Consider the following 13,662-nt stretch of genomic DNA (forward strand, 5'->3'; position numbering starts at 1 on the left):
GTATACCTTAGCAGGCCATGCAAACTGCTCTTCCGAATAATGCTTTTTTATTTATCCTAAATGGCCTGGGCCTGCTTGACCGACCCCAATGGGAGCTGGGAGCCCCAAGGACATCTCACGGGTCACAGGTTGCTCCCCACCCGTAAGCTCACAGCTCCACAGGCCAAGGGGCGGGGAGAACGGGGGGCACCCCACCATCCTCGGCACTTTGGGTGCTGGCTCTGCTCGTTGCAGCGGTGCGTGCAGCCCCATGGCGGAGAGAGGGGCGACAGAACTGGCTCCCAGCCGCAGTCCTCACCTCTCCCAGCACCAGAAACATGTTGTTTAACTTATTGCTTCCGTTTGCTGCCTCCGCTGTGTATTTATATAGCAGCCTCCCACCGCCCTGGGCGGAACGGCTGCCAGGACTCCAGATCTTCCCCGCACGGGATGGCAGACGCACGGATACAGAAACACAAGTTTGACCCCTGCCGGCCAGGGTGGGATGGAAGCCCCCTGGCGCTGGACAACCTGGGCAAAATTGGGCCGCTTCCGTTCAGCCATAGAAACCCCTGTTTCGCAACAGCAGAGAGGGTTGCCAGGTCGTTTCAGGGTCCAATTGGAGGTGCTCGCGTTGGGGACCCAGGCTCTGAGGACCTGAAAACCAGCCTCCTTCCCTGCAGACACTCTCAGGCAGGGCCGACCCACCCATGAGGCAAGGTGAGGCGATGGCCTCAGGCGGCAGGATGTAGAGGGACGGTCGGGAATGCATTGCCTACTGCAGTCTGCCCCTAGGAGGCCAGTTTTGTTGCCTCTTTGGCAGCCCCCCATGTCACCTCTACAGCAGCCCCTTGGCGGAAGAGAGGGGCTGCAGCCATGGGCATAGCTGGGGGGGCAGCTGCCCCCCCAATCAAGTAAACAAAATTCCTTAACAATTTTTCGGAGCTAGCCGACCTAACCGGAAGAGTCCGCGACCAGAAGGAGGAGGAGTATCAGGAAGAGTGGAATAAATTTAATGATTATCTAGTTAATTTTGTTAAGTTAAATTAACTGAAAATAGCTTGTAGATACTTAATTGGCTTAAGATTTTATTTATGTTAAGTGTTATGTTTAATTCCATAAGGTGAAGATTTAAGGATGTTGATGTTTAAGTTAAATTTCATAAGAATTGGGATTTGGAAAACCGTTAAAAGGGCATGCAATGAAATTCAACCAAGGGGAAGCGAAGAAGTCACTTAACAAAGTTAATAACTGTAATTTTCAATAAAGCTATGATTTATGTATGTTTGTCTTGTGTGTTTGTTTGTTTGTAATATTGTGAAAATATCCGGGAATCAGCGTGTTTTTACATGAGTAGAATGTGTCCTTTTATTTAAAATGCATCTCTGGGTTATTTGTGGGGCATAGGAATTCGTTCATTTCCCTCCCCCCCCCAAAAAAATTGTCCACCCCCCCACAAGGTCTGAAGGACAGTGGACTGGCCACCTGCTGAAAATGTTTGCTGACCCCTGCCCAAGGTGTATGCTTTTACGAGCCTTTTGTGACTGTAAAGGTACCCCTAAAGACTCTGGGGTTGTGCCCTCATCTCGCTCTATAGGCCGAGGGAGCCCGCTTTTGTCCGCAGACAGCTTCCGGGTCATGTGGCCAGCATGACTTAGCTGCTTCTGGAGAAACCAGAGCAACGCACAGAAACTCCGTTTACCTTCCCGCCGGAAGGACTGAGCAACGGGAGCTCACCCCGTCGCCGGGATTTGAACCGCTGACCTTCTGATCGGCAAGCCCTAGGCTCTGTGGTTTAGACCACAGCACCACTTGTTTTAAAACGTTTTCAGTACTGTGGTTAAATTGCTGTAGCCCATCCTGGGACCTTAGTTGAAGAACTAACAAATAAATAATACAAATTGCCACGTCTGGTTGCATTCAAGAGTCAGTGTGGTGCAGCGATTCGTTATAATGTCAGGCTGGGACCCGGAAGACCTGGGTTCGAATTCCCCACTTCGCCATGAGGCTTGTGGGGCAGGCAGTCTAGCCTACCTCTCAGCCTAGCCTCCCTCACAAGGTTGTTGTGGGGATGGGATGAATAAGGAGAGACCCATGTCTGTCACCTTCAACTGCTTGGAGGATATAAATGCAAATTCATAACTGGTTTTATAGGTTGTTGTTTTTTAATTCAGAAGAATGCTTTGGAGGGGGTTTCTGAGCACCGCAGATCTTCAAAATGGGTGTTTTGCGGGTCACGTTGGGCAAACGATTTCTGCGTTGCAGCGGGTTGGACTAGATGACCCTTGTGGTCCCTTCCAACTCAACAATGCTATGATTCTGTGCTGGAACAGCGGAAGGCAGCCAGGCAGACAAGCAAGCAAACAGAGGCGTGAGACACAGTTTTATAGGGAGAGGGGGGTTTGTTTTCAGTCTTGCAATCTAGGCTAGGGTGATGGAGGCTATCTTTGGCAAGCGGGCTGAAATTTTGGGAGAGGAAGGAAGGCTCTCTCCAGGCTTGCGGAGCAAAGTTGAATTGGTTCTGCATATTCATTTCCCCCCTTTGCCCTGCTCTCTCCCAGAGCTCTTGGAGTCTTTTTCCTTCCCTCTGGGCACATTCCCCAGCAAGGTCAATGGGCTGCATTTCTTACCCCTGCAATCAGCAGGGTCAATTAGGCTGGAACAATGAGCCGGGGAGAACAAAAAGCAAAAAAGAAAGACCCCTTCATTAGCTTATCCCCAGCCATAACCTGAGTAAACAGGCTGGCCCTGGAGCGAAGAGGGAAAAAAATAAAACCATCAGGTCTTGTTTCCAGTCCCCTTGAGAAGGACTTTGCAGACAGCTCAAGATCAGCTGCCAAGGCACAACTTTCAACAGCTGAACATTAAAGACTTTTCGGTGAGAAACGGCCGGGTCGATTCTGTGAGGTTCTGGGCCAAGGCTGATCCCGTCAGAAGAGTCTTGGTTGACCACAAACTTGACATGAGCCAACAGTGTGACGCGGCAGCTAAAAAAGCCAATGCAATTCTGGGCTGTATCAATAGGAGTATAGCATCTAGATCAAGGGAAGTAATAGTGCCACTGTATTCTGCTCTGGTCAGACCTCACCTGGAGTACTGTGTCCAGTTCTGGGCACCACAGTTCAAGAAGGACACTGACAAACTGGAACGTGTCCAGAGGAGGGCAACCAAAATGGTCAAAGGCCTGGAAACGATGCCTTGTGAGGAACAGCTAAGGGAGCTGGGCATGTTTAGCCTGGAGAAGAGGAGGTTAAGGGGTGATATGATAGCCATGTTCAAATATATAAAAGGATGTCACATAGAGGAGGGAGAAAGGTTGTTTTCTGCTGCTCCAGAGAAGTGGACGCGGAGCAATGGATCCAAACTACAAGAAAGAAGATTCCACCTAAACATTAGGAAGAACTTCCTGACAGTAAGAGCTGTTCGACAGTGGAATTTGCTGCCAAGGAGTGTGGTGGAGTCTCCTTCTTTGGAGGTCTTTAAGCAGAGGCTTGACAACCATATGTCAGGAGTGCTCTGATGGTGTTTCCTGCTTGGCAGGGGTTGGACTCGATGGCCCTTGTGGTCTCTTCCAACTCTATGATTCTATGATTCTATGATAGGAAGCTGGCTTGCCCAGTGTCCTGCCTTTGCACAGTGTCCAGCACAGCACTGCACACACCAGCTCTCTCCAAAACAGTGTACATTGTGAAGGGGCTACGACAGCCGTTTTCAAATAGGCGAAAGGCTGTCACATAGAAGAAGGAGCAAGCTCCTTTTCCGCTGCTCCAGAGGGGATGACCCAACGAGAAAAGAGATTCCGACTAAACATTAGGAGGCTTCGAAAAATGCAGAAAAGCTAGGGGGTGAACCAATGGAGGAAAAAAGTGAATAAGCCAAGGCACGTTCGAAAACAGAAGTATTCTGGGTTGTCGGCGTTCGAAAGCCGAAAAGTTCGGCAACTAAAGTTCCACTGTGTATAGAAGCAAGAACAACACAACTAATCCAGAATGCGGCAGCTAGACTGGGGACTTTGGGTGCCTGCCGAGACCACATACCACCAGTCTTGAAAGGCCTACGTTGGCTCCCAGTATGTTTCCGAGCACAATTCAAAGTGTTGTTTAAAGCCCTAAACGGCCTCGGTCCAGTATACCTGAAGGAGCATCTCCACCCCCCATTGTTCAGCCCGGACGCTGAGGTCCAGCGCCAAGGGCCTTCTGGCAGTTCCCTCAGTGCGAGAAGCAAAGCTACAGGGAACCAGGCAGAGGGCCTTCTCAGTGGTGGCGCCCTCCCAGCAAATGTCAAAGAGATAAACAACCACAGTGGTACCTTGGGTTACATACGCTTCAGGTTACAGACTCCACTAACCCCGAAATATTGTTTCGGGTTAAGAACTTTGCAGCAGCAGGAGGCCCCATTAGCTAAAGTGGTGCTTCAGGTTAAGAACAGTTTTAGGTTAAGAACGGACCTCCGGAACGAATTAAGTACGTAACCAGAGGTACCACTGTACCTGACATTTAGAAGACATCTGAAGGCAGCCCTGTTCAGGGAAGTTTTTAATGTGTGACATGTATTTTTAAATTTTTGTTGGAACCTGCCCAGAGTGGCTGGGGAGACCCAGCCAGATGGGCGGGGTACAAATAAATTATTATTATTATTATTATTATTATTATTATTATTATTATTATTATTAACAACAGCTCCAACATGAAGTCTGGGGAACTCTCCTGCTGAAGAAGTCAAAAATGACAGACTCACCCGAGAGCGGCTCCTTGACCTTGACCTCGGCCTCCTCTGTGACGGGGGCCGGATCCGGCACCTCGGTCTGGTTGAGCTTCTCCACCAGCGAAGCCCTGCGCACCTTCCCTCCCAGCCCGATCTTGAGGAAGGACATGCGCTTGTCTCCCCCACCGCCGTTCTCCTTCTCCGACAGGCCGCAGTCGAGACCGTAGAGGCTCTCCTTGCGGCGGCCATTCAGGAGCTGGAGCAGGCTGAAGTCTTCGGAGCTGCGCCGGGTCTTCCTCTTCTCTGGGGTCCCCTGGTTGCCCTCCGTCAAAGGGATCATCATGCGGCCCAAAAAGGACCTCCTGTCTGACCCCTTCTCCCCGGGGGACTTCTTCTCCCCGCTCTTCTTCCCTTTGCCCATGCGGAAGGGGGACAGCCCCACCAGCTTCTCCAGCGTCGCCCGTCGCCTGTAGCGCCCCTCGGGGCTGCCGTTGAAAAGGCCCCGCTCGAAGGTGCCACCACCGCCGTCCGGGGAAGGGTTCCTGCTCTCAGGGGAGTCGCTGCCCAGGAAAGAGTCTCTCTCGTTCTCCTCAAGGTCTTCCTCAAAAGGGTTGGTTCCCCGGTGGCTTTCCTTCTCGAGGATCAGCGAGCCGCCGCTGGTGTCGCCGTTGGCCATTTTGAGCTTGCAGGGGTTCTTAAGGACCGGCATGGCAGCCAGCGCACTGCAGGACCTGGAAGGGAAGGTGGGGAAATGGTCAAGTGGTTGCAATGGGAGAGCCTGAGGAGGTTTCGGGGAGACATTCTGAACATTTCAATGAGATTTCACCCCTCCCATATCCAAGAATCTGCTGATGATCTCTGCTGATTCTCCAGAGAGGAGGAGCAGTGTTCTGCTCTCTACTTATTCTGCTCCAGCACCACATCAAAGAATCAGTCTAGTCAGTCAGTGTGTCAGAGAGAGAGAGACTGAGTGTTAGAGATCGTGTGTATAGATAAGGTTGCTGCTAAGAGCAGCTGCAGACACTCAGCGCAGTGCAGCATTCATTTATGCTTAGACCTCATTAAGCTCTGTATATAGTTGTGTATAATAGTTGTAGATAGAATAAAGAAGATATTCTACAGAGCTGCTCTCCGAGTCGTTTATACTCTGCTGTACTCTGCTGTGCGACGACTGTCTTCTTGTTGGAGTGAATCCGGTGCTCACAACTCTAAGCTGTGAGTCCACAGCACTTTGACCTGTTCCTGTCCAGAAGGTGGTCTCTGGAAGTGCTGCCCAGCTCACCTAGCCCAGTCAGGGCTGAAGTGGATGAGTCCAGTTAGTGGCACTGGCTCAAGGGCGATGCTGACATTTAATGTGTAATGTTTCCTTCTGTTTTTATATATGTTGGAAGCCGCCCAGGGGAGCTGAGGCAACCCATTCAGATGGGAGGGGTATAACAACAACAGCGACAACAACAACAATAACAAAGAAGATTGGAAGAAATTCAAAGACTATTTACAGAAATATTGCAAAATCAATGAATGTTAGAACGATGTCTGATAGAAATTAAGTGGTTTCCAACTGTAATGTTTAAGAGAATATGGAAAAAAGGTTTAGAAGTAGGTTAAAGCTGATTGATAAGGATTTGCTGAACTAGCAATTTGAATTGGAATACAAAAAAGGGAGGTATGAGGAGGTCTGGGAAATAAGTTAATGGAAAATAAGTCATGGAAACTTTGTGTGTTTTTAATTATTTTTATTTTTTGTATTTTTGTTATTTTTTTCTTTTTGAAAATTTTTTTTATTGTATTAATATTGAAAATTTTAATAAATATCTTTTAAAAAACCAAAACAACAACAATAACAACAATAATAATGCTTTGGGGTCTTTGCTTGTTTTTCACAGGTATCAATTTTATTTATACCCCGCCCTCCCCAGCCAAGACCGGGCTCAGGGCAGCTAACAGCAGATATGAAACCAATTGATTGAAATACAACTCAAAAAAACAACAAGATTAAAATGCAACATTAAAACATTAAAATGCAGCCTCATTTCAGTGGAAACTCAAACCAAAAACTCAGCTCAGTGGGGATTATCAGTCCATCAGCCCTACAACCTCTCCCTCCCTCTCCCCGATCGCTGAGACTGGCCACCCAACAACACACACCCCTCCGACATCCTTACCCCAAGACACATGCTGTATATGGAACACTCTGCAAAACAAAATCAATATACAATTTATCGTGCCACCAGGCCACACAGACGTCAATCCACAACAGCCAAGGCGTACAGATGCAGGTCACCACAAATGCATCAAACGTACAGATGAGAAAGCAGAACAGAACAGTATTGTGCTGGCATCCTGACCCATCTCTCATGTGAGCAATCACATCCCTACCCTGGCCTCAAACCCAGGGGGTTATGGTCTCTCTGGGGCACCTCGGTCTATCACAATGGACACCCCCGAGGAGCATGAGCCTATGTACTTGACCCATCCATGCGCTCTCTCACACGCCCTGGACACACGCTGCGAACGGTGAAGAATCCAATGTAATGCCCACAGGTGAGATCAGAAAAGGAAAAAGTACTTTATTTATGTATGCCACTACAGCAGCAAGAATGTTGACTGCACAAAATTGGAAAACTGGAGAAACACCAACTAAAGGAGAACGGCAAGAGAAGCTGATGAACTATGCAGAACTGGCAAAAATGACAGACTAAGAGAAAAAGACAACAGAGACTTTGAAAAAGAGTGGGAACCATTCATATTATATTTGCAGAAACAAAGTCAATACTTGAGGGCAGGATTTAAATAAACATTCCCATTATCAGCATCAGAAAATGTTTAGAAGATAGTGAAATATGATGGTGTATTTACTTTCATTTTTATGTTTTTAGGTTTGATGTTATGTTATAAATAACTTTTTCTGTTAAGGGGGTGAAAATAGAACCAAACCAGAAGCGGAAGTTGGGGGAAGCCCTGGAGGGGAGGGAGGGAGGGAGGAATAGTAAATGTTAAGAATCTGAGATGTATGTATGGAATGAAAAAGAAAAATGAATTAAAGAAATTATTTTAAAAAAGGAAAACAACTGAACAAACCCAAAACCACTCCTCTCACTCTGACCTCAAAGGATTACCCTGAAGGGATGAAGCCCCACCGAATGGTCACCTTCCGGGTGACACCTGACTCTGCTTTTATTCTGCACTGACTCATTTACTACCTGAAGCAAAACCACCTCCATCTTTGCTGTAGCTCAAGAAAGACCAACGTCATCTTGTGGCAGACAGACACCGTTTTTAATACAGTGGTACCTCGCAAGACGAATGCCTCGTAAGACGAAAAACTCGCAAGACGAAAGAGTTTTTCGTTTTTTGAGTTGCTTCGCAAGATGAATTTCCCTATGGGCTTGCTTCGCAAGACGAAAACGTCTTGCGAGTTTGTTTCCTTTTTCTTAAAACCGTTAATGCCCAGGGAATCCGTGCTTCGCAAGACGAAAAAACTTGCAGAATGAAAAAACTCGCAGAACAAATTACCGTATTTTTCGCTCTATAAGACGCACCAGACCACAAGACGCACCTAGTTTTTGGAGGAGGAAAACAAGAAAAAATATATTCTGAATCTCAGAAGCCAGAACAGCAAGAGGGATCGCTGCGCAGCGAAAGCAGCAATCCCTCTTGCTGTTCTGGCTTCTGGGATAGCTGCGCAGCCTGCATTCGCTCCATAAGACGCACACACATTTCCACTTACTTTTTAGGAGGGAACGAGTGAGTCCTATAGAGCAAAAAATACGGTAATTTCGTCTTGCGAGGTACCACTGTATAGCATAACCATGTGTGCTTATTGCAATTGTGCTGAAATGCGAGCTTAAGAGAGGAACAGGATGGGGGGGGCAAAGCATAGAGGGAGGTGTACATGAAAGTTTCAGAAGCTCGCTAGGCCCTGATATTTAAGAAAAGGTGAAAACAGAAACATGTCTTCAGCCCAGGTCTGCCTTTGCCGTTAAGCCAACAGTCAGCCCATAGCAACAAATGCCTTGCAGATCTAACCTAGGTCTGACTTATTGCACTGTTATGGATTTGGGGGTGCCCTGACTCCCCCGGGTTTCTGGGTGCCCTGACTCCCCCTAGATTCCTGGCTGTTGGGGTTTAATCAGTGTTTAGAGAAGGAAGGTGCGCTGACAGGGGTTGTCAAAGTACAGACTACACTGGCTTTCCTGTTCAGGAGATCAGTTGATAGAGGTGCCATTAAGAAACAAAGAGACCAGAGGACAGGACCATTAAGAGTGATTAACAAGGCAATTACTGTCCTTTATCCGCCCTGAGTAATGGGCAGAGATAAAAAAAAAGTTGGGAGAGAGAGGGCGCCAGGGTTATGGGGAGCCTGATGTCAGCACAGGAAAAAAAGTCTCCTTTTGCCGGAGGTTTTTGGAAACAGCAAAAGCATGTGGGGCAGTAGAACTCCATGGAGGCTAGCTGGGAGTGTCTGAAGGAGCGTCTCCACCCCCATCGTTCTTCCCGGACACTGAGGTCCAGCGCTGGGGGCCTTCTGGTGGTTCCCTCACTGCGAGAAGCCAAGTTACAGGGAACCAGGCAGAGGGCCTTCTCGGTGGTGGCACCCACCCTGTGGAACACCCTCCCACCAGATGTCAAAGAGAAAAATAACTACCAAACTTTTAGAAGACATCTGAAGGCAGCCCTGTTTAGGGAAGCTTTTAATGTTTAATAGGTAATTGTATTTTAGTGTTTTGTTGGAAGCTGCCGAGAGTGGCTGGGGAAACCCAGCCTATGGGCGGGGTATAAATAAATTATTATTATTATTATTATTATTATTATTATTATTATTATTATTGAGAGATTGTGGAGCATGGCTGCCTTCTGCTCTGGCCCCCCCAGCTTTGATGAAGCTCTAGGAGAAGCAACCAGAGGCACTCTTTGAGGTGCACTCCCTCCATCAAAACTCAGGTGCATATATGGGTAAATAAAACGTGGCGCTGTGGGTTAAACCACAGAGCCTAGGGCTTGCCAATCAGAAGGTTGGCGGTTCGAATCCCTGTGACGGGGTGAGCTCCCGTTGCTCGGTCCCTGCTCCTGCCAACCTAGCAGTTCAAAACACGTCAAAGTGCAGGTTGATGAATAGGTACCGCTTTGGCAGGAAGGTAAACGGCGTTTCCGTGCACTGCTCTGGTTCGCCAGAAGCGGCTTAGTCATGCTGGCCACATGACCCGGAAGCTGTACGCCGGCTCCCTCGGCCAATAAAGTGAGATGAGTGCCGCAACCCCAGAGTCGGCCATGACTGGACCTAATGGTCAGGGGTCCCTTAACCTTTATTGCATTTATACATACACAATCTTACTTGTATGCCACCTTTCCACTGTTCAAACCATGCTCTGGGCGGTTTACGACATGAAAAATCACATAACTACAACAGAAGTCGTCATAAACCACGTCAGAAAATAGACAAGCGAATGAAACCACTTACATCCCACCATTTTTCTCCAAGGAGCACAAGGTGGTCTGCATAGTTCTGTTAGCCCTCAAATGGAAAGTGAGTGAGGTCCCACATAGAGAGGATTGGCAACTTTAAGACGTTAGAATATGCAGAACCTGAAGGCTTAATACGCAGAATAAGAGAGCAAGAATAAGGTACAGTATATTTAAAGAAGAGTGGAGAATAATTATTGAATACATGGAAAATAATTGTACACCGCTCAAAACGCTGGCAGCATAAAGATAAACAGAGTAAACAATATTGGATGTAAAAGGGGGAAATTGATTTGAATGGTTATAGCAAAATGTGCAGGAATGTATGATATGTAATATGAACCATGGAAGGAGAAGAAGGGATGTCGTTATGTTAAAGTTTGTAAAACGTTTATTTTGAAATGGAAAAACCCCTGAAAACTCAATAAAAAGGTTTTTTTAAAAAATAAATAGAAACACATCTGGGGCACCAGGAAAGGCAGCCCCCAGAGAGCGCGCAAGGGGTCCAAGCCCGCTGCTCGACCCTTGCACCCCTCTGCAAAGACTTGGCCGGGACCAGGGACCCACAGTGTGGGAGCAGGAAGTTTATGAAGAAGGGATCTTCCACACTGGGAATCCCCAGAGCTGGGCTGACCCAAAGTCAGTGTACAGGAAGCCCTACCTGAGTTTCCATGCTCCTGTTGGCAGAAGGGGCTTTTTCGCTCCTGCTTTTTCACGCCAGCCAGCTGCCAGCTGAACCTCTCTCTGTGTGGAAGTGTCTCAAATGACCAGCTGACAGCAGATTTACCTGCCGGTCTATGGACCCTCCCCTTGCTGCCATGTGACCTGCCTTCTCTTAAAACTGCCCTCATTCTGGGAAGGCAGAGGGGAGGGACCCTGCAAGAGAGATCATTGAGATCTTTTTCTTTCCTTCCTTCTTTCTAAAATCCTCTTTCTGACTCTTGTTTGTCCACATCGCAGCTGCAACACATACAGAGGCGACAATCCAGTTTCAGAAATCTCTCTCCTCCCTTTTATCCCCATGTAAATGCTCCCGTTTGCGGACACCTGCTTTGGATGCAGAAGGTCCTGGGTTCAGGTGCTGACAGCATCTCTGGGTAGGGCTGGGAGTGCCCCCTGCCTGAAATCCTGGACAGCTGCTGCCAGTCAGTGCAGACATTACTGAACTAGGTGGGCCAGTTTCCTGAGGCTAAGGTAATTTATTGCGTCCATATAGTTAAAGCTATGGTTTTCCCAGTACAGTGGTACCTCTGGTTAAGTACTTAATTCGTTCCGGAGGTCCTTTATTAAGCTGAAACTGTTCTTAACCTGAAGCACCACTTTAGCTAATGGGGCCTCCCGTTGCTGCTGCTCCGCCGGAGCACGATTTCTGTTCTCATCCTGAAGCAAAGTTCTTAACCCGAGGTACTGTTTTTGGGTTAGCGGAGTCTGTAACCTGAAGCGTATGTAACCCGAGGTACCAATGCAGTGATACTGGAAGTGAGAGCTGGACCACAAAGAAGGCTGATCGCCGAGGAATGGGTGCTTCTGAATTCTGGTGCTGGAGGAGACTCATGAGAGTCCCATGGACTGCAAGAAGATCAAACCGATCCATTCTGAAGGAAATCAGCCCTGAGTGCTCACTGGAAGGACAGATCCTGAAGTTGAGGCTCCAAGACTTTGGCCACCTCATGAGAAGAGAAGACTCCTTGGAAAAGACCCTGATGTTGGGAAAGATGGAGGGCGCAAGGAGAAGGGGACGGCAGAGGACGAGATGGTGGGACAGTGTTCTCGAAGCTACCAGCATGAGTTTGACCAAACTGCAGGAGCCAGTGGAAGACAGGAGTGCCTGGCGTGCTCTGGTCCAGGGGGTCACGAAGAGGCGGACACCACTAAACGACTAAACAACAACAACATAGGCAGTTTCTTGCATTCCTACACAGTCAGTACTGTACGTGTTTCTGGCATTGCGGCCCGCTTGAATGCCAGGGGTCTTAATGAGAATCCCCGCTGTTTCTTCCCACTCAGGGTGTGCTCTGAGTGGTGGTACGGATCTGACCTTGGGGTGGGGGTGGGGGCTGGAAGTGGGGCCATTCTTCTAGAGCGGCCGGCCATTTGGGAGACCCTGAGTCATAATTTCGCAGAAGTTCTGGGAGACAAGGAAATTACACAGCAGGATGGAGAGGCAGGAAACCGGTTTTTTCTCAAGGAGGAGAGCCTGCGTGTATATATACTCACAGCAGAGAGTCGCGCTCCTTATAATGTATAAGCGGCTAAAGTCCAGCACCCCTGTTCTCACAGTGGCTGACCAGCTGCCTCTTGTGGGAAACCAGCAACCAGGATCCGGGCACAAGAGAAACACTATCTCCTAATGGGTTCCAGCAACTGGGATCCAGAAGCATTTATTGCCTCTGACCAAAGAGCAAAGTACGTTTCCGAGCACAATTCAAAGTGTTGGTGCTGACCTTGAAAGCCCTAAACAGCCTCTATCCTGTATACCTGAAGGAGCGTCTCCACCCCCATCGTTCAGCCCGGACACTGAGGTCCAGTGCCGAGTGTCTTCTGGCGGTTCCCTCATTGCGGGAAGTGAGGTTACAGGGAACCAGGCAGAGGGCCTTCTTGGTAGGGGCACCCACCTTGTGGAACGCCCTCCCTTCAGATGTGAAGGAAATAAGCAGCTATCCTATCTTTAAAAGACATCTGAGGGTAGCCCTGTTTAGGGAAGTTTTTACTGTATTGTTTTTAACACTCTATTGGGAGCTGCCCAGAGTGGCTGGGGAAACTCAGCCAGATGGGCGGGGTATAAATAAATTATTATTATTATTATTATTATTATTATTATTATTATTATTATTATTATTATTATCATCATCATCATCATCATGGCTAGTAGCCATTGAGAGCCCTCTCCTCCTCCATGAATTGGTCCAATCCTGTTTGAAAGCCACCCAAGAAATAGGAACAATAATACATATGTGGTGGAGGTGTGAGGAAATTAAGAAATTTTGGACTAAAAAGTCCCAAACTCTGCAAGCTTTCTTCGTAGGGGAGCAGCTGTAGCTTCTAAATAGCTACACAGGAGGCCTTGTTGTATTCTTAGAAGCCGGAGTTCCCCAACCCAGTGCCCTCCAGGCATCATGGATTACATTTCCTATCAGTCCCAACCAGCCCTGCCACACTGCCACCTGTCCCAGAATCATATGACTGGTTTCACTGGCGCTGAGTCACAGTCTTCACTATCAGCACCAGCCAGCAAAGCCACACGACCAGCGTCACGCGACTTGGGCTGGTGGAAGCTGTGGTGTGGCTGCCGTTTTTTTCTTTTTGCACTGCAGCAAAAAACAACCCCAAGAACACTGGGGCACCTTAATAGAGAGGTGCTTTAAATCTGCCACAGCAAAATTGTTGGTCCCTAAAAAGCCCAAAGCCTTTCTTGTTTTTTCTCTCAAGGCTGAGCTCTGGGGAGCCCCAGCATAAATTCAGCCCCATTGGCAACCTACCGTATTTTTCGCTCCATAAGACACACGTTTTTCCTCC

General features: G+C 48.1%; 1 protein-coding gene and 1 long non-coding RNA gene across 2 annotated transcripts in view; one reads left to right on the top strand and one right to left on the bottom strand.

Annotated features, from left to right (window-relative positions):
- Positions 1 to 13,662, bottom strand: part of EXOC3L2 (exocyst complex component 3 like 2) — a 53,231-nt gene that overhangs the window by 35,385 nt on the left and 4,184 nt on the right. Inside the window, exon 2 of the mRNA XM_081921980.1 lies at positions 4,717 to 5,414. Coding sequence (XP_081778106.1) covers positions 4,717 to 5,392 — 676 coding nt within the window. The 5' untranslated portion in view covers positions 5,393 to 5,414. The remainder of the gene's footprint in view (positions 1 to 4,716; positions 5,415 to 13,662) is intronic.
- Positions 1 to 13,662, top strand: part of LOC309376260 — a 40,196-nt gene that overhangs the window by 6,022 nt on the left and 20,512 nt on the right. The gene's annotated exons all lie outside the window — the stretch shown is intronic.

The sequence above is a fragment of the Podarcis melisellensis genome (genome assembly GCF_964234715.1).
Source record: "Podarcis melisellensis genome assembly, chromosome: 8".
NCBI classification, from domain to species: Eukaryota; Metazoa; Chordata; class Lepidosauria; order Squamata; family Lacertidae; genus Podarcis; species Podarcis melisellensis.